Source organism: Tamandua tetradactyla, chromosome 8 (genome assembly GCF_023851605.1).
Source record: "Tamandua tetradactyla isolate mTamTet1 chromosome 8, mTamTet1.pri, whole genome shotgun sequence".
NCBI lineage: Eukaryota > Metazoa > Chordata > Mammalia > Pilosa > Myrmecophagidae > Tamandua > Tamandua tetradactyla.
Window position 1 is genome coordinate 38974131 of NC_135334.1, and position 21472 is coordinate 38995602.

The 21472-nt window shown below is 40.8% G+C and overlaps 2 protein-coding genes across 7 annotated transcripts in view; one reads left to right on the plus strand and one right to left on the minus strand.

The window, feature by feature from the left end:
- The window catches only part of DYNC2H1 (dynein cytoplasmic 2 heavy chain 1), a 522264-nt gene extending 502004 nt beyond the window's left edge, over positions 1-20260 (minus strand). The window contains exon 1 of one of the 2 annotated variants that reach the window (XM_077113112.1): positions 19589-20260. Coding sequence is in view for 1 of the 2 variants with exons in the window: in XM_077113111.1 (XP_076969226.1) it covers positions 1735-1926 (192 nt within the window). In the remaining variant the exon portion in view is untranslated. Of the gene's footprint in view, positions 1-1734; positions 2152-19588 lie in introns of those variants that run through there. The other variant, XM_077113111.1, reaches the window with a different exon arrangement.
- Positions 19708-21472, plus strand: part of DCUN1D5 (defective in cullin neddylation 1 domain containing 5) — a 32381-nt gene continuing 30616 nt past the window's right edge. Inside the window, exon 1 of one of the 5 annotated variants that reach the window (XM_077113113.1) lies at positions 19708-20135. In XM_077113113.1, coding sequence (XP_076969228.1) covers positions 20050-20135 — 86 coding nt within the window. In that variant the 5' untranslated portion in view covers positions 19708-20049. Of the gene's footprint in view, positions 20136-20161; positions 20575-21472 lie in introns of those variants that run through there. The other 4 variants (XM_077113116.1, XM_077113117.1, XM_077113114.1 and 1 more) reach the window with 4 other exon arrangements.

Here is a 21472-nt window from a genome sequence, read left to right on the forward strand (position 1 = left end):
ACTAAACCAAAGAGATTTTCCCTTCCAACCTACCTAGTTTAGTGAAGTTTCCCATTCCTACCCCCTACCTCACTATTACAACATTACTTTACTTTTATCTCAACAGAAAATATGAGCATCCAAAACTATATTACATAGTATATTTGTTTGTGTTATTTTAGTCTCTTTCTTTACTCAAATGTAACACATTGTGGGCACCGACATTGACCTTTTCACAGCTTTATCCCCTGCACCTAGAACACTGCCAGGCACTCAAATACTTGTTGACTTATTAACTTATTAAATAATAAGCCTCTCAGACATCTGAAGCAGTTAGGAGTTAAAAAAAAAGTTTTAAAAAATGGCTAGACCCTGTAGTGTGATGCATGCTGGAAAAGAGCATACATTGTTGGGCTCTACTAGCTATCACTTTAACTTAAAAAAAAAAAAAGGTATCCCTCCAATTTTCAGTAACCCATTAAAGCTACATTTTCCCAAATCCCAATTCCTCCCCATCTTGTCTTTCCACTGCATTCTACTTATACTTTCTATCATTTACAACAGTGTGCCCTGATTTTATAATTACTTGAGTATATGTGCCATTCTAGGCCACTGGAATATGGCTCTGGAAGGCAGAGGGAGGACTTTATTCTGAGTTATACGGTCCATTAGAGAAGCAGAATAGTTAACACTTAGGCTGTAGCATGTGTGCCTTTCTCTCCTCAGCCATAAAAAAGGATGAAAAATAGTTCCTATCTTATAAGGTCAAGAATATTACATTAGTTAGTACATATATAGTCTTTAGAACAGTATCTGGCAGAGTGTAAAAAGAAAATAAATGTTAGCATTGATTATCCATCCTTTTTATATCTTTGTAAAGCCACCAAACCTAGCAACATGACTTGTATACATTGAGTTGAAAATAAACGTTTGTTGAATAGAACTGAATTTAACCTAAGAATAAAGATACACAGTGAATGAGGTGAGGGATTCAATCATCCTACAAAAATGCACTGAAGGCCTGCTGTGTGCTATACACTCTGCTAGGCTTGGGGATTGTGTGAACACAAGTAAGGACGAAGTTAAAATATATCTGATTTGTTAACGTTCATCCATTTACAGAGCCCTTTTAATGTGTGAGACAATTTTCTTCTATGTATTATTCAAAGTGTACACATATGAATCCTGATTGCAAATGCAACCATTTCTTAAGCAATCCTGCTAGTGGAGGGAGCAATGCAATAAATAAACCAAGAGAGCCCATACTGTACTTCAAGAAATCATTTAAATTTTATTTTGGAATGCATAGGATCACTTCACAAAAGAGTTGAAGACCTAACTAATCTTACCCTCGAGCAAAATTAAAATCAGTGTGCAAGCCAAAAAAAGACATACTAGAATTTGCCACAAAGAACATCAAAAGGGAGGGAGGAAATAAAAGTACTAAATTCTTCTTTTCTTTTTAATTACAACCCATCAGCGGTCTCTTAGAAAAAAAAAAATAGAAAAAGTGTTACTGTTCCTTGTTCAGACCTTTGGGCAGCGAACCAAGTGCGGCCAGGTTAGGACCAGACCAAAGCCTGGAAACTACACGCTAAAGCCAAGGCCAACGCACTCTCACGCACAGCTAAGGCGGAGACAGCCCGGGGCCGCTGGCCGTGATCCCTCTGGTAAGGGTGAAGACCGGGCGGGCATCCCTAATATGGTAGAGTGGTGTGAAGAGAAAGGCCAGGACAGAGATGCCGGGGACCGTACCTTATTGGAAAAGGAGATCTCAACATCAGATTTCTGCACCTTGAGGAGCATCTGATTCCCGTCATCCAAGAAGTTGTTGATTTCAGGGCAGTTATACTGCACAGGCTCCCAGGGTTCCGACATCAGTCCAAAGTAGTTCTGGGTAGTGGTGAAGATGAAAAGCTTCCGAACGTCCCCAGTCCCGCCCGCCATGATTTTGGGAGAGTGGAGCGGGGTGTACAGAGGGAGGGCAGGAAAAGGGGAAGGAAGAAGAAGCCAGTCGAACGGGAAATGAAAGGAAGAGCGGATCCCTGCTCAAAGCAGGGGCTATCCCGTGAGACCGCGGAGCTTCACGGTTGCCAGGAGCAGTCGCTATGGCGACGAAGCACTACAGCGGCGCCGCAGTAGCCGTTGCTGTCTCGGGCACGCGCACGCAAAGCTATCGGAAGCGATCGACCACCTCGGAACTCCTTAGCTGCTTCTTGCGCTCATCGATTGTGAAGAGTTCCGGTCAATTGGTGTTAGCTCGCGAAATCTGCCGCGAAATTTTAATCATGTACTGTTAGAAGAGATTCTTCTAACCTTCCAGTACAGCTGCGTGACCTAGACTAAGGATAGCTGGATTCCTGAGCTCCCTCAGCTATCTACTCCAGTTAGCAAGCCATTCTATCAGCGTCGGGTTCCACACTCAAACTGTTAATAAGAATTTAAAGATATTGCTACTTACAAATCGCTTTAAGAGAGGCTGATAAAGAATAGAAACCAATACAATGTTAACTTACTTCCTCGATCTTCCTCAGTGCGTTTCTGTATTGGTTAATATCCCAATATTACTTTGATTTTTTTTCATCCTATTACTAATTTCAGAAAAGTTTAATCACCAACTTTTAATCACAGTCATTATCCGAACACAGCCATATTTGTAAAATAACGAATATTTACCAACCATACTTGCTTGTTTTATACGTATTAACAAATACTGAAGAAATACAGAAATGGAAACATGAAATAAGCTAATATTAGAGATTTGGGAGTTATGCAGTGATATTAATAATAAGAGCTCTATTGAAAGAATATAATTGTATCTATCCAGAGAAACTTTCCTATGCAAATTTTAAGCATGAAAATAATCAGGAAGTGGTTTCACTTCTTACAAACCTTCATAAACATGCTTCTAATAAGGTGTTGTACACCTCACATGTGGAAAGGGTTTGTTTTCTGAAAAGTGTTCACTACAATTTAATTGTCAAATTTGTCACTTAGACACTTAACCATGCACAGAATTTTGGACAGTTACTGAGGGAGTAGATTCCTTTTTTTTTTAATGTATCAATATTGTAAGATGTTTTCCCCTCTTTCTGCACCCCCTCCTAATTTTCTATTTTCTGACACATGAACAGTTGTTCTCAACAAATGAAGTGAGGATGAAAACATCAGTTTTAGGGGGTCATCAATAAGGTTCAGAGAAAAAAATGCTTTTGTAATTCTTTTAAGTAAAACAATATTCCATAAAGAAAGTGACTATTTCAGATCACAACTGAAACAATCACACAAGTTCTTTTCTTTGAGGCATGCATTGCACTTCACTATGCAGCGCTAGTGTTGTATGCATACTTCCCATTTCTTCATACAGAATGTTGAAATGTCATTACTCTAGGTTTGAGATTTAATAAAATTATATTTTTCACTGCTTCATCAAGGACATTCTTATGTGAAACTGTTTTTTTTTTCTGTGAGTCCATGGAGGTGAAGAATATAATGAATACTGGAACACTTTGGTGTTTTGTTCCAAGATGCCAACAATGTTAACTACTGTATTAGTTTTCTACTGCTGCCTAACAAATTACCACAAATGTAGTGGTTTAAAACAACACCTATTAGCACACAGTCCTTTATTTCAGAAGTCCAAGCACTGTGTAGCTGGGTTTTCTGTTCAGATCTCACAATAGTTAAATCAAGATGTTGGTAAGGCTGTATTCTCATCTGGAGCTTGGGGTCTATTATGGTTAGATTCATATATCAACTTGGCCAGGTGATGGTGCCCAGTTGTATGGTCAAGGAAGCACTGGCCTAACTATTACTGCAAGGACATTTCATGCTGGTTTGTTAAATCATCAGCACATTGATTGCGTCCATGGCTGCTTACATCTGTAGTCGGCCAAGGGGAGTGTCTACCGCAATTAATGGCATTTAATCTTATCAGTTGAAAGCTTTAAAGTAGAAGTCAAAAGAGAGAATCTTACTCTCCACTTCAGCAAGCCAGCTTCTCCTGGAGGATTCCATTGAATAACTAAAAAATTTAAATATCCTGGATCTTCTATACGATATTAAATACTATTTATTTGAGTGTGGTGCTTCACTATATTTTAAAAATTCAAGATCAAAGTTGATTTTTAATGCATTCTAATATTAATGGCAAGATTACAGGAGGTATAGATGTGTTTCAAATAATCTCTGTTTTAAAAAGAAAATAATACCAAAAAAGTACAGCTTTGTGATGTTTATACTTTCCAGTAAAAAACTTTCTAATTCCTGAGCTTAGGTTTATAATTATATGAGTTCTACCCGAAGAGTCACATTTTTAAACTGACAAGACATCTTATTAGTATTGAGGGAAAAGAGACTATGTGGCTAGGCACACACTGTATCTTCAAGTTTCTGCACAATACTCCTATTCATATTTATTAGCCCAGAAAATCATATGGTCACATCTAACCACATGTGGTAGGTTAGAGCAATCTTATCTTGTGTACAAAAGGAAAGCTAGAATATTTGTGAACACTCTTAATGACTAACTACACTGTTTTAGTTTCTTTCCTAGGCTGCTTAAGCAAATGCCATAAAATAGACGTGGTTAAACAGTGGGAATTTATTCACTCATGGTTTTGAGGCCATGGTTCTGAGAAAATGTCCAAATCAAGACATCATCAAAGCAATGCTTTCTCCCCAAAGATTGTGGTGTTCTGGGGCTGGCTGCTGGAAATCCTTGGTTCCTCTGTCACAAAGCAAGGCAACTGTTCTCTTCCAGGTGCAGCTTCTGGCCTCCACAGCTTTCTCCTCCTCATGTCTGAATTCATTCCATTTTAAAGGATTCTAGTAATAGAATTAAGATCCATCCTGATTGAGTTGGGCCACACACACCTTAACTGAGATAATGTCACCAAAATGTCCTACTTATATGGCTTCACATCTACAGCAATGGATTAATTTGAGAATATGTTTTTCTGGGATTATACAGCTTCAAACTACCAAACACACTTCCTAACATCTAAAAAAATTAGGGAAAAAATGCTTGGACTAAGCAAAAGAAGCCACACTCTTTCTTCTACAACAGTAATCAATAATGTTCTAGAGAGTGAGTTTTCTAATGAAAAAGAGCAAAGCCCCTAGTTGACCCTGATGCAAAGGTAGCATGAGCAAGTAGGACATGCACTCACAGATCAGTTACGGTGCCGACTTACCCCATTGTCATATACTTAGGCCACTTAACTAATTTGTCTGACCCACCAGGCCGTGTAGACATGTGAATTTGCAAAGCTGCCTTACATAATGCTGTCTTAATGACATGTTTCATCTTCTCCAAATTATAATCACTTGTCATATGCTTTTAATTTTTGCTTTATTGTATAACAAACCATGCTAGCAAAACTAATGTTTAAAGCTTATTTTAAATATTTCAAAACATAATATTTTCCTCTATGATGATGCTGATTATTCTTTCAGATGATTTGATGTGATGCTGTTCTCTTGATTGTGTGCATGATCTATTTTAACTTTTATTTGCAGGAAACGGTCTTGTATAGAGTTATGATTGAATGCCATTTAACTGCATTAAAAATACACCTCAATTCATGTGAAGTGCTGAATGGAAAGCTCTTTATGTCTTGATGACGATTAATAAAAATGTTCACATAAACGTTTGAGTCTTTTTTGTCCTATCTAGTTTTATTTACTTAAATGTTGAATAATATGCAATTAAATCAGAGCTTTCAGCTTCACAGCATAGCATCTTTTTTGGATAGATTTTTTTTTTTCTTTTTGCCTGGGCAGGCACCGGGAAATGGACGTGGGTCTCCAGCATGGCAGGCAAGAGCTCTACCACTGAGCCACCCGCCTTTTTTTTGGATAGATTTTGTGATAAAATTGTAACCCTCAGACATCACAGCTTGTTTATGAGAATTAACAGAACACAGAGAATATAAAAGCTTCTACTTAATCAGCAGGATGAATTTAAAAGAAAAGTGGCTGTCATGGTTAGGGACAGGTGTCAACTTGGCCAAGTTGTGGTACCTGTTCATCTGATTGGGCAAGCGCTGGCCTGTCTGTTGCAATGAGGACATTTCATAGGATTAGGTCATGATCACATTAGCTACATCCACAGCTGATTCCATTTGTAATCAGCCAAAGGGGAGTGTCTTCTGCAATTAGTGATGCTAAATGCAATCATGGGAAGCCTTTTAAGGAGGACTCAGGAAACAGGTTGCATTCCTGCTTTGGCTGGTGAGCCTCTCCTGTGGAGTTCATCCAGGCCATCCATTGGAGTCATTGGCTTCGGAGCCTGCCCTGTGGATTTTGGACTCTGTGTTTCTACGGTCACGTGAGACACTTTCATAAATTTTATATTTGCAAGTGTTCCCTGTTGATTCTGTTTCTCTAGAGAACCCTAACTAATACATCTTGGTACCAGGAGTGGTTCTTAAGGAACAGAATCTTAAAAATGGGTTTTTATGAATGGTTTTCTACTCTGACTGGGCTCAGAGACACTAAGGACTCTGATTCCCGTAATCAGAATGACACTCCCAATCCATGGACTGAGTTGGCAAAGGAGATAGTCAAAAGATCATCATTCGATTCTCCTAATGCTTCGCTTGTACGAAGCCAGACTCTGGGGGATAATGTTTTTGACACCTTTACAGAGTTTTGTAGAAATAAGAGTTATAGAGATGTTGGTTGGTTGTTGTTACATACACTGTCTACATTAAAGGGTGAAAGGGATGGGCTTAAGGCTTCAAACAAGAAGCTTAAGTGCCGTCTGAAAGATGTAGAGGTTTCTATGAGTATCCTGAAGGAAAATTTTATTTCCTGTAGCCATAGACTTGAGATCTCTGAAAATCAGACTCAGAATCTTATTGTTAGAGTAGCAACTTTACAACGTAAACTGAAATCTCAGTCTTGCATGGTGTCTGCCGTTAAAGTGAGGGCATTGATTGGAAAGGAGTGGGACCCTGAAAAATGGGATGGTGACATATGGATTGATAATGATGTTGGGGGTGAGGTTGAAACCCTAGACCATGCTGAGCCTTCTTTAGATAACCCTGTAATAGTCTGCCCTGAGGACATAGCCGCCTCACCTCCAGCCTGCCTTGAGGAATTGGCCACCCAACCTCCTCCTGAAGGGATTAGCCCTAGAGTTATTAATCCTGTTTCACCAGATGAAACTGCAAATGAAAGCCCTGAAGCAAATGGCTTGGAAGATATTTCTAATTCTTTTCATGACCCACCCCCACCACCCCTCATTTCTTCTAGACCTATAACTAGACTAAAGTCCCAACAGGCCCCTAAAGGTGAGGTACAAAGTATCACACATGAGGAGGTACGTTATACTCCAAAAGAACTGTGTGAGTTTTCCAATTTATATAGACAGAAATCAGGGGAATATGTGTGGCAATGGATTTTAAGAGTGTGGGATAATGGTGGGAGGAATATAAGGCTGGATCAGGCTGAATTTATTGATATGGGCCCACTAAGCAGAGATTCTACATTCAATGTTATAGCTAGAGCAGTTAGAAAAGGTGTTAACAGCTTGTTTGGGTGGTTGGTTGAAACATGGATCAAAAGGTGGCCAACATTACCTGAGGTTGAAATGCCAGAACTGCCCTGGTATAATGTAGATGAGGGGATCCAGAGGCTTAGAGAGATTGGGATGTTAGAGTGGATTTATCATGCAAAGCCTGCTCTTACACCCCAGGAATGTCCAGAGGATGCACCTTTTACCAGAACAGTGAGAAATAAGTTTGTGAGACTAGCACCATCATTCCTCAAGAGCTCTGTGGTTGCACTTCTCTGTAGGTCAGATATTACTGTAGGAACTGCTGTCACTGAGCTGGAATCCTTAAACACAATGGGGATGACAGGATCCCGAGTTGGCAGAAGCCAGGTGGCAGCACTTAATCACCAAAGACAGGGTAGACGCTGGTATTATAATAGACAACAAACTCAAAGGAGGCATCAAAATTATATGACACGCAGAGATTTGTGGCATTGGCTAGTAAATCATGGGGTGCCTAGAAATACAATAGAAGGGCAGTCTACTAAATTCTTGTTGGAGCTGTATAAACAAAAGAGTTCTAGGTCAAGGGAACAGAAGTCTAACCTGAATTACAAAAACACAGTCACGGCCCCTTAACCAATTTCCAGACTTGAAACAGTTTACAGACCCTGAGCCCCTTGAATGAAGGGGAGGCCAGGTCCCTATGGGGAAGAAACCTGTTACACTGCCACAAATTTATACTGTTGACCTTCCTCTAAGTCTTCCCCAAGGAGACCGACGGCCTTTTACCAGGGTAACTGTGCATTGGGGGAAAGGAAATGATCAGATATTTCGGGGATTATTAGACACTGGTTCAGAAGTGACATTAATTCCAGGGGACCCAAAACGTCACTCTGGACCACCAGTCAGAGTGGGGGCTTATGGAGGCCAGGTGATCAATGGAGTTTTAGCTCAGGTCCGTCTCACAGTGGGTCCAGTGGGCCCCTGGACCCATCCTGTAGTTATTTCCCCAGTTCCGGAATGTATAATTGGCATAGACATACTGAGCAACTGGCAGAATCCCCACGTTGGTTCTCTAACTCGTGCAGTGAGGGCTATTATGGTGGGAAAGGCCAAGTGGAAGCCACTAGAACTGCACCTACCAAGCAAAATAGTAAATCAAAAGCAATACCGTATTCCTGGAGGGATTGCAGGGATTACTGCCACTCTTAAGGACTTGAAAGATGCAGGGGTGGTGATTCCCACCACATCCCCATTCAACTCTCCTATTTGGCCTGTGCAGAAAACAGATGGGTCTTGGAGAATGACAGTGGATTATCGTAAACTCAACCAGGTGGTAACTCCAATTGCAGCTGCTGTTCCAGATGTAGTATCATTGCTTGAGCAAATCAATACATCCCCTGGTACCTGGTATGCAGCTATTGATCTGGCAAATGCTTTTTTCTCAATAGCTATTAGTAAGGACCACCAGAAACAGTTTGCTTTCAGCTGGCAAGGTCAGCAATATACCCCTGTCCTACCTCAGGGGTATATCAACTCTCCAGCCCTATGTCATAATCTTGTTCGCAGAGACCTTGATCGTTTCTGCCTCCCACAAGACATCACACTGGTCCATTATATTGATGATATCATGTTGATTGGACCTAGTGAGCAAGAAGTAGCAACTACTCTAGATTTACTGGTAAGGCATTTGCATGTCAGAGGATGGGAGATAAATCCAACAAAAATACAGGGGCCTTCCACCTCAGTAAAATTTCTAGGTGTCCAGTGGTGTGGGGCATGTCCAGATATCCCTTCTAAGGTGAAGGATAAATTGCTGCATCTGGCCCCTCCCACAACCAAAAAAGAGGCACAACGCCTAGTTGGTCTTTTTGGATTTTGGCGACAACATATTCCTCATTTGGGTGTGCTACTCCGGCCCATTTATCGAGTGACCAGAAAAGCTGCTAATTTTGAGTGGGTACCTGAACAAGAGGATGCTCTGCGACAGGTCCAGGCTGCTGTGCAAGCTGCTCTGCCACTTGGGCCATATGATCCAGCAGATCCAATGGTGCTGGAAGTGTCAGTGGCAAATAGAGATGCTGTCTGGAGCCTTTGGCAGGCCCCAATAGGAGAATCACAACGCAGACCCTTAGGATTTTGGAGCAAAGCCTTACCATCTGCTGCAGATAACTACTCTCCTTTTGAGAAACAGCTTTTGGCCTGCTACTGGGCCTTAGTAGAGACTGAACGCTTAACCATGGGCCACCAAGTTACCATGAGACCTGAGTTGCCTATCATGAGTTGGGTGTTGTCTGACCCACCAAGCCATAAAGTTGGGCGTGCACAGCAGCACTCTATTGTAAAGTGGAAATGGTATATACGAGATAGAGCCAGAGCAGGTCCTGAAGGCACAAGTAAGTTACATGAAGAAGTGGCACAGATGCCCATGGTTTCCACTCCTGCTGCCACATTACCTTCTCTTTCCCAGACCAGAGCTATGGCCTCTTGGGGAGTTCCTTACAGTGAATTGACTGAGGAAGAGAAAACTCGGGCCTGGTTTACAGATGGTTCAGCACGATATGCAGGTACCACCCCAAAGTGGACAGCTGCAGCATTACAACCCCTTTCTGGGGTGTCCTTGAAGGACAGTGGTGAGGGGAAATCCTCCCAGTGGGCAGAACTTTGAGCAGTGCACCTGGTTGTTCATTTTACTTGGAAGGAAAACTGGCCAGAGGTGCGTTTGTATACTGACTCATGGGCTGTTGCTAATGGTTTGGCTGGATGGTCAGGGACTTGGAAAGACCATAATTGGAAAATTGGTGACAAAGAGGTCTGGGGAAGAAGTATGTGGATAGACCTTTCTGAGTGGGCTAAAAACATGAAGATATTTGTGTCCCATGTGAATGCACACCAGAGGGTGACTTCAGCAGAGGAAGATTTTAATAATCAAGTGGATAAGATGACCCGTTCTGTGGATACCAGTCAGCCTCTTTCCCCAGCAACTCCTGTTATTGCCCAATGGGCTCATGAACAAAGTGGTCATGGTGGTAGGGATGGAGGTTATGCATGGGCTCAGCAACATGGACTTCCACTCACCAAGGCTGACCTGGCTACAGCCACTGCTGAGTGCCCAATCTGCCAGCAGCAGAGACCCACACTCAGCCCCCGATATGGCACCATTCCCCGAGGTGACCAGCCAGCTACATGGTGGCAGGTTGATTACATTGGACCACTCCCTTCATGGAAGGGGCAGCGATTTGTTCTAACTGGAATAGACACATACTCTGGATATGGGTTTGCTTTCCCTGCACGCAATGCTTCTGCCAAAACTACTATCCGTGGGCTTACAGAATGCCTTATCCATCGTCATGGTATTCCACATAGCATTGCTTCGGATCAAGGAACACACTTCACAGCAAATGAAGTGCGGGAATGGGCACATGCTCATGGAATTCTCTGGTCTTACCATGTTCCCCATCATCCAGAAGCTGCTGGATTGATAGAACGGTGGAATGGCCTTTTGAAAACTCAATTACGGTGCCAACTAGGTGGCAAAAACTTGAAAGGCTGGGGTAATGTTCTCCAGGAAGCTGTGTATGCTCTGAATCAGCGTCCGCTGTATGGTGCTGTTTCTCCCATAGCCAGGATCCATGGGTCCAGGAACCAAGGGGTGGAAATGGGTGTGGTGCCACTCACTATTACTCCTAGTGATCCACTAGGAAAATTTTTGCTTCCTGTCCCTGCTACCCTGAGTTCTGCTGGTCGACAGGTTTTAGTTCCAAAACGGGGTGTGCTTTCTCCAGGAGAAACAACAGTGATACCACTGAACTGGAAGTTAAGATTGCCACCTGGCCACTTTGGGCTACTTATGCCTCTGGATCAACACACCAAGAAGGGGATTACATTATTGTCTGGGGTAATTGACCCTGACTATCAGAAGGAAGTAGGACTGCAACTACATAATGCAGGTAAAGAAGAGTTTTCTTGGAATATAGGAGATCCCCTGGGGCATCTATTAGTACTACCATGCCCTGTGATCAAAATCAATGGAAAACTGCAACAACACAATCCAGGAAGGACCACTAATGGCTCTGAGACTTCAGGAATGAAGGTTTGGGTCACCCCACTAGGCAAAGAACCACGGCCAGCTGAAGTGCTTGCTGAGGGGAAAGGGAACATGGAATGGGTAGTGGAAGAAGGTAGTGACAAATATGAACTTCGACCACGTGATCAGTTACAGAAATGAGGACTGTAATGCTGTTTTGTTTGTGTTATACTATTTAAGTTGTAAGATATCAAGTTTAAGAATGAATGTTGCCCAAGGATTTGCACCCTATTCTGGAGAGATTTAATGTGTTTCCAGTTATATGCAGGACAGTTGAGTATTGTCAGGTAAAAGAAAAAATGTGTGCCTATTTGTTTTCATTTGGAAATTAAGTATGGTCTAAGGTGATATATATATATAGGTGCCAAGTTGACAAGGGGTGGACTGTCATGGTTAGGGACAGGTGTCAACTTGGCCAAGTTGTGGTACCTGTTCATCTGATTGGGCAAGCGCTGGCCTGTCTGTTGCAATGAGGACATTTCATAGGATTAGGTCATGATCACATTAGCTACATCCACAGCTGATTCTATTTGTAATCAGCCAAAGGGGAGTGTCTTCTGCAATTAGTGATGCTAAATGCAATCATGGGAAGCCTTTTAAGGAGGACTCAGAGGAGACAGGTTGCATTCCTGCTTTGGCTGGTGAGCCTCTCCTGTGGAGTTCATCCAGGCCATCCATTGGAGTCATTGGCTTTGGAGCCTGCCCTGTGGATTTTGGACTCTGCGTTTCTACAGTCACGTGAGACACTTTCATAAATTTTATATTTGCAAGTGTTCCCTGTTGATTCTGTTTCTCTAGAGAACCCTAACTAATACAGTGGCCAAGTCACAATTTCCATGCATTACTTTTTTGGGGGTGGGGGGCTTGGCACCTTTAATTCCCAAAGATAGGTAATCAAATATGATGTCTGCAATTTTACACCATTAACATATTCACTGAAATTAAAGAATGTTACATCTATCATTTGTCTAGTGTTCTCATGAGGAATAGGGCTATGAAGTCAATGGAAGCATGTTCCTTAAAGAAAGGAAAGGGATCTAAAATCTCCATGTGATGCACAGCTCTATTCATCAGGTTCAAATGTGGCTCCTCTTAATCCAGCAACCTATAAACAAAAAAGATAAGGTATCTGAGCTTCCTGCTGGGAGAATTCTGGGAACTTGAAAGTTGTTTTAAAGCTCAAACAAAACCCTTTTAGTCCAGGTTCATGATTCCCTCAAAAACTTGTAAGTTCTTTTGGCATATTTGCTTTGAGTTCCATATTCTGAATTCCATTTCTAGATATAATTCTCAAAAATTATTTATTTCTTTGCTCCTCTCTCTTAATGATGGCTAACTTTCGCGCTATCTGAACCAATAGGTTTGAATGGCAAGGTCAAAACCCTCAATCTGATCTTTGCCATGAAATTGTGTCACCTTTTTTTTTAACTGGGAGGTCTTTTAGTGCCTCTGTCACTCAAAACTTTTTCAGTCTTGTCTCATTACTTAGGACCCTTGATCTCTATAATTCCTTAGTACTCATCTATCTCTGCTAGAAAAACAATTCTCATCTGAGTTCATTTATTTCTTGTAATATTTTGATAAAGGCAGCCAACAGTAGTCAACAAACACAGTCACTCTGCTTCCAACTACTTCTCATAGAATGAATGCCTACCAGGCTTATGGTCTACTTTCAAAGTTCCCACTAGAGACAGTTTTACCAAATATTTCACCAAGGTACATGGGTTCTCTGGCTATCTAGCCTACGTATTTGTTCTTACTGCCTGCTGCTTGGCCACTACCTCTACATTACATATTTTAAGTTTCTGTATGGAAACACCCTCCTTCCAAGCAGCAACATCTGTTTTCATGTGGTAGTCATTATTGTATACCAGATACTTTTAGCTCTCCTCCCTGGCACAAAGTAGTATTGTACTTCCCTGCTCTTTTTAAAGATAGGCATGGCCATATGGCTTGCTTTGATCTTTGAAATCTTTGTAAAAGTGATAAGTCACTGTGTTGGTTTGAAGCTATTATGGACCTCAGAAAAGCCATGTCCTTTAATCTTCATTAAATATTACAAATTTGTAACATGCGCACAAAGCTGGCCCTGCCTATACCCAAAGCAAGTCAAAGCCCAAGTTTGTTCACTGGAGCCTCAGGCTTGTGAAACACACTGTGTCAGAGAGTGACATATATCCACTAAAAGTCATTCTTATTCCTGGGCACACAGCAAGATTTCATTTTCCTATCCTTTCTTACAACCAGGAATTACCATTAAAATCTGCATAAGACGTCCCTAATTCTCTGTTGATCAGCCAAATTAAAATAACTCAGGAGAGAATTCTATTATCATAGGCTGAGAAAATGTCCAATTAAAACAAGTCTATAGAAATGTCCAATCAAAGGTATCCAGGGAAAGATACCTTGGTTCAAGAAGGCCAATGATGTTCAGGGTTTCTTTTTCAAGTGAGAAGGAACATGGTGAACATGGTCAGGGTTTCTCTCTTGGCTGGAAGGGCACATGGTGAACACGGCATTATCTGCTAACTTTCTCTCCTGGCTTCCTGTTTCATGAAGCTCCCCGGGAGGCATTTTCCTTCTTCATCTCAAAGGTTGCTGGCTGGTTCTCTCTGCTTCTCATGACTATGTCATTCTTCTCTGCTCTTTCTGAATCTCTCTCTGAATCTTCCTCATTCTCCAAATGTTTCCTGTTTTATAGGACTCCAAAAACTAATCAAGATCCACCCAAATGGGTGAGACACGCCCCAACCTAATACAGCTTAACAACCACTCTTAATAAAATCACATCTCCAGGGAGATGATCTATGTACAGTTTCAAACATATAATACTGAATAGGAACTACAAGAAACAGCTGCCTTTACAAAATAGGATTAGGATTAAAATATGGCTTTTCTAGGGTACACACAACATTTCAAACCAGCAAAATTTGCATCAATTCATAAAAAGAAATAAAAGAAAACAACAAAAAAAATCATACATACCATACCCCTTACCCCTCCCTTTCATTGATCACTAGCATTTCAATCTACTAAATTTATTTTAATATTTGTTCCCCCTATTATTTATTTATTTTTAATCCATATGTTTTACTCATCTGTCCATAAGATCGATAAAAGAAGCATCAGACACCAGTTTTTCACAATCACACAGTCACACTGCGAAAACTATATCATTATACAATCATCTTCAAGAAATATGGCTACTGGAACACAGCTCTACATTTTCAGGCAGTCCCCTCCAGTCTCTCTGTTACATCTTAACTAAAAAGGTGATATCTATTTAATGCGTAAGCATAACCTCCAGGATAACCTCTCAACTCTGTTTGGAATCTCTCAACCACTGACACTTTATTTTCTCTCATTTCACTCTTCCCCCTTTAGGTCGAGAAGGTTTTCTCAATCCCTTGGTGCTGAGTCCCAGCTCATTCTAGGATTTCTGTCCCATGTTTCCAGGAAATCCCACACCTCTGGGAGTTATGTCCCATGTAGAGAGACGGAGGGCGGTGAGTTTGCTTGTAGTGTTGACTGAGAGAGGCCACATCTGAGCAACAAAAGGGTTCTCTTGGGGGTGACTCTTAGGCCTAATTTTAAGCAGGCTTAGCCTATCCTTTGCAGGGTTAAGTTTCTTATGAACAAAACCCAAAATTGGGGGCTCAGCCTATTGCTTTGGTTGTCCCCACTGCTTATGAAAATATCAAGAATTCTCCACTTGGGGAAGTTGAATTTTCCCCCTTTCTCACAATTCCCCGAAGGGGACTTTGCAAATACTTTTTTATTCACTGTTCAAATCACTCTGGGATTTATCGGGGCATCACTCTGGACAAACCTACAAAGTCTCATGCTGTACTCAAGGTTCCATGTACTTAATGGTGTTCAATTAAGCTGTCCACATAATTTATATTAGGAAATGCATTAATCAAAATATAAATTTTGTACCAAATAAACATTTTTTACTTCAGTATCACACATAAGTTAAAGTTTTAAAATATTATCATCTATTTTCAACACCCTGCAATATTGACACTCCTTTTCCTCATGCAAAAACATTTTTAAATGTGTACATTTAGTCACTATCATTATACACTCTAGGCATTCCTAGATTATACCATCCCAGTCTTTATTGTCTATCTTTCCTACTGATTTCATTTGTGCCCCCAGGCCTCCTCCCTCTACCATTCTCACATTCAACTTCATTCAGTGTTCTAACATTATTGTATTACAGTTAGGTAGTATTGTGTTATCGGCTTCTGAATTTTTACAATCAGCCCTGTTGCACAATCTGTACCCCTTCAGTTCCATAACCCAATATCTACCCTATCTCATCTCCTGATGATCTCTGTTCTTAATTGAAATTCTCCAAGTTCATTCATTAATGTTAGTTCATATCAGTGAGACCGTACAGTATTTGTCCTTTTTGTTTCTGGCTAATCTCACTCAGCATAATGTCCTTAAGGTCCATCCATGTTGCTACATACTTCATAACTTTATTCTGTCTTACAGCTGCATACTATTCCATCATATGTATATACCACAGCTTGTTTAGCCACTTGTCTGTTGATGGACATTTTGGCTGTTTCTATCTCTTCACAATTGCAAATAATGCTGCTATAAACACTGGCGTGCAAATGTCCATTTGTGATAGATGGTTATTTCTTAGTTGTTTCTTTTTCCACATCTTTCTATGTAATAGCAGGTTAAGATGAAAGACAAAGATAAAGGAAGTTGCATGCCTTCCTTAAAGTCACTGAATGTTTCTGGATCTGAAACTAGAACACATTTGTCTCTGCTTATGGTAAATGTTTCATTTCTCCCTTTTCTTCCTCTTATTTTCATTAAAAAAATTCTACTACACAACAAAGAACCACAATACCCTGTCATAGTTTGTTTCTCTACTATAGGCAGTTTTTTTCATGGAAAATAATGTACTATCCATAAGTTGGCAAACAGTAAAAAAAGATTGAAACACCCTAACTAAACATTTCTGTTCTACTCACATGTGGTTATAATGTCAAAATGCCCCTTTTGTGAGAGTAATTGGGATGATGGAATGCTACTTTTTGAGAATGGAGTTATGATGGTGACAGTAGTACTCACCATGGAAGGTAATGAAGAGATGGTGGGCATGTTAGTTATGATGCTTGAGATTGTCATCCCTTAGATACAATGACAAGCATAGAATATTGAGCACTATTTTTCATTCATAAAATTCTCTTAAACACAGATAGTTTACATATATTCCCTCCTCCAACCTGTAAGCTCCATGAAGGCAAGAGTCACATCACCTAAACCTAGCACAGTTCCTGTTTAAAGTGGTCATTACATAGTGTTTAAATAACAGATTGAGTGAATGAAACCATACATAGATTCAACACTTTGTCTTTTATTTTTTTTTTCTTTAATTCTGTAGAAGCAAGTAGGCTCTTATCTAGTCACTGCTTTCAGCTCAATATCCAGAATCTCCAGGAGGGTGGGGTCTTCTTCTTTAGGCCTAAAAGTGATTCCTTATAACCCAGTGTTCTAGTTTGCAAGCTGCCAAAATATGATATATGAGAAACAGAACAGCTTTTTTAAAGGGGGATTTATTAAATTTTAAGTTTATAGTTCTAAGCCCGTGAAAACGTTCAAATTAAAGCAAGGCTACAGAAATGTCCAATCTAAGGCATCCAGGGAAAGAAAACTTTGTTCAAAAAGGCCAATGACATTCAGGGTTTCTCAACTGGAAAGCAACATGGCGACATTTGCTAGCTTTTTCTCCAGGTTTCTTGTTTCATGAAGATCCCCAGGGAGTGTTCTTCTTCACCTTCATAGGTCTCTGGCTGTGTGGGCTCTTGCAGCTGTCATGGCTCTGAAGCTTTTTCCAAAATGTTACCTCTTTTAAAGGATTCCAATAACTAATCAAGACCCATCTGGAATGGGGGTAGTCACATCTCCCTCTAATCAAAGGTTAAGTACCCCCCATTGGGTGTGTCACATCTCTGAAGAGATAATCTACTCAAGTTTCCAACCTACAACCTTTTAATCTTTTAAAAGGGAGTAAAAGAAAGGCTGCCTCCACAAGATGGATCAGGGTTAAAATATGGCTTTTCTAGGGTACATAATCCTTTCAAACCAGCACACCTTGTGGCCTATGATTTAAGAGACAATTATCTGCTTCCCATTCCCACCCAATGTTCAATGGTGGAGAAGGGGTATAATAATCACAATAAATGTTTCCATTTAGAAAATAAAACAGAAGATGTACAATAGTCATGGGTCCATTACAATGTTGGTATGCAGCCCAGCAGGCATTAGGAAAGTCCCTAATTATATACTGATTCTGCTTTCCAGAAGGATAATCCTTGTCTGTTGTCCTCTGAGGTCCTTGTCTCCAAACTTTTGCATTTTTTTCCTTTTCTTTTCTCCTCCTTAGAAAAAGGGGTCCATTTAGCTTTTGCAGCTCACTTCTTGAAGAAATAAGCTTGGTTTATCTACTATTGATTTGTTGCTTCACTTGTTTTGCTTTGTTTGACCTGGTTTGTACTTTCTATATTAACTTTATTCAGGAATAATATTTATACAATAAAGGACAAACATTTTTAAGTATATAATTCAATGTTTTGACAATTGTACATACCACCAGGTCAATCAAGAGAGAGACTATGTCCACTGTCCAAAAAGTTTTTCTGTGCCTCTTTGCAATCAATTTTGTCCCCCACCTCTACTCCATTCCATGTCCCACACAGCACTAATATCCTTTCTGTCACTACAGACAGGTTTTCCAAGTTTGGAATTTCATCAAATATCCAGCCAGTATTGAAATTTCAAATTGTCAGATAAATGGCATAATTTTGTTTATATTGCTTATTTGAAAAAAATATTCAAATAAGAATCACACATTGAAAATGACTGACGTTTAATTCTTTTAATTTCCTTCACCTACCCCCGCCTCTAATAATCTGTTAAAGAATCTTAGTAATTTATCCTGTAGACTTTTTGGACAATCTAGATTTTGTTAATTGCATCTAGTGATGTTATTTAATATGTTTCTTTTTCTTCTACTTTCTGTAGGTGTAGCTATATTTAGACATTTGATCTGATTCTGTTTAGTGTATTCTTAAGTGGGTTAACATTCTCAGTTGTTAAATAACCAATACAAACAAAATAGTAAATTTATTCATTCATAAACTACAAATTCTATGGCATATCATGGATTTACAGCTCATATCATAAAACCATGTTATGGCTTTTTGTCTTTCTGCTGGACGTTGAGCTTTTCTAAAAGTTTTTGTTCTTTCCCTACAAACTCTCAGCTCTAACGCCATAATATGCTTCCTGATGTCAATTAGTGTCAGTTAGTACTAAATGGCTTTGCTTTGGTCACGTACCCATTCTGAACCAATTACTGGCATTAAGATAATATGACATTTTGACTGACAGATTAGGGTGCTAAGGTTGAGGCAGTCTCACCAGAACAACCACATTAACTGTTGCTGAATTTAAAGATCTTTTAGTCCTCTGCCATCATCACAGATAGCATACAGAGGTGAATTTATTTTACACATATATTGACTGAAAAGCTTCTACTATACAATCTTTATAGACAATAAATCCTATTAATGAACAGGATTTCCACGAAAAAGGAGGTGGCGAAATTAGTGCGTTTTGGACAGCGAGGCGTTGGGGGAAGCCCCATAGAATTTTCCCCCGAATCCTCTCTACCAAGTTTGCTACGTTTTAGCACCTACTGTCTTTAAACTGTGGGTGGAGGTCCGTGAAAAGAGAAATTGTAGAGTCACGTTTTATTCCAGGAGAAAGTGGTAAGTGGAGGTCCGGGACATTAACAGTTAACGTGAGGTTACCATATGAAATATCTCTAAAGGGAAACTTGGTCTATTTTACCACATTACTTTTAACGCCAACCGCAGAGTATTAACCGTTTCATAAAACATCTCCTGGTAGGATGATGACTCCTACCATTAGAACGGTTTGGTAACTTCACGATAAAGGTCAGAATACCCTAGGAAACATGCACTCACTTGGCCAACACAACCCGACTCCTCCGCTAGCTGCAATCTGACCGCGTTGATCTTCCTCTACTGCCCAAAGTTCCGGCCTCCAGAGCCACGCCCCGCTCCGCGACCGGCTTTGTGGTAACGTCACTTCCGGCCCCCAGAGATTCGTATCCGGGTCATGTTGAGCTGCTTGCTCTCGGAATCCGTGACTGGTTGAGGTGTTGTGCTGTCCCCGTATCTCCTCCCGGTGAAACCGAACCGCAGAGTTTATCGGCTAAGAGCGACCACTGTCCCGGGCAGGGAAGGACGAGGAAGAGACCTGGGAGCGAGCGGCGGCCGGGCTGGGTCGTGCCGGCGCGGGTTGGCGACTCTGCTCCTCCGCCTGCTGCTGTCTTTGGGAACCCGGTGCCAGCGCTGAGGGGTCTCCGGTTTACAACGACCCGCTTCCCCGGCTCCCCTGGCCGCCCTACCGGGGAGGGCGGAAGATGCCGGTGAAGAAGAAGAGAAAATCCCCCGGGGTGGCAGCGGCAGTAGCGGAAGACGGAGGCCTCAAGAAGTGTAAAATCTCCAGGTACCACCTCCCCCCACGGCTGAAGCTTTCCTCCTTCCTCCTTTGCTGGAGAGCAGGAGGGGAAGGAGGCGGGCCCGGTTTCCGGGGCTGCGGCGCGGGTGAAGTGAGTCCCCTCTGATTCACCTAGGTAGTGGCTTCAGAACGCCGCGAGTCTCCGTTCCCAACCTCGTGTTCGCTAGTGTTGCGCTCTGGCGCTCGTAGAAGGACTAGAAGAATCACCCCGCATTAGAGTCTAAGGGCCCTGGAGGGTGGAAAACAGGGTCGCGTATTTCTGTAAATTGCCCTTTTTCATCCTGTCCCCTACTCTTTAACCCTTCCCTCACCTTTTTCCAGCTTTAGAAGTGGGTACAGATTCCCAGAAGGATCATATCTAGAATGTCTGTACAGTGTTTGAAGAAAGGACCGGAGCGTGAGGATCTTGACAACTGCCTTGGGAATGGTAGAAAAGAAAACTCTATGCTATAATTGGCCTTCACATTTAATATTTAGAGTGGCCTAACCCGGTCGTAGCAGGCGGCTTGCACCTGTGCCAAGTTCCTATCTGCAGAGTTTAGAAAGCCCTGCATGGTCTTTGTTGTCTAGCATTCAGGACGCTGCCAGCTCTCAATATAAATATTAATAATTATCTGGGAACTTATTGTACTCTGTGTCCTGTTGGAGGAAAAGACCAATCAGAACCGTAGTTACAGCTTTTTTATCCTATTGTAGCTTATCATTGAGGCATCACAGCAGTATGTATGCTGCAAAAAACTTGGAATTTAGGTGTGAGAAACGCTCTTTTTAATCCCCTTATTGAGTGTTTTTTACTATACGAATGGTTGGCATTCAGTGTAACAATGTCAGATGCTACCATTAAGAGAAAGACAGTAGTCAGTATTGGAAAGTGGAAATAATAGAGCTCTCCATAAAGAGGGATCTGTTGCTTAAATATGATTATTCCTTCGCTGTTAGTCTGTAAGATGATGTTTTTCTTCTTACATCATTTGGTACCTCACACTGAAATCTCATATGGTTACTTTACTAGCTCATGTTTATAAAACATATGCAAATTAGTTTTTTATTACCTTAACATGTGGCCATGTTAAATATATAAAGTATAAAAGTTAATTAGGTAATTGCATTTTCAAATGTTCAAAAATGCTGTGATTTTGCGCAGTAACAAGATGCAACCAATGGTAACATAGTAAATCAATAATTCTTTAAGTTAGCTGGGAATCACTGATTTGAAAAAATGAACACATTTTTAAAATTTTAATTAAGTACATTAAAATAGCTGAGCAGTCGATATTATTAGAGCTCAGGTGATACTTTGCTCTATCAATTAAATATTTAAATAT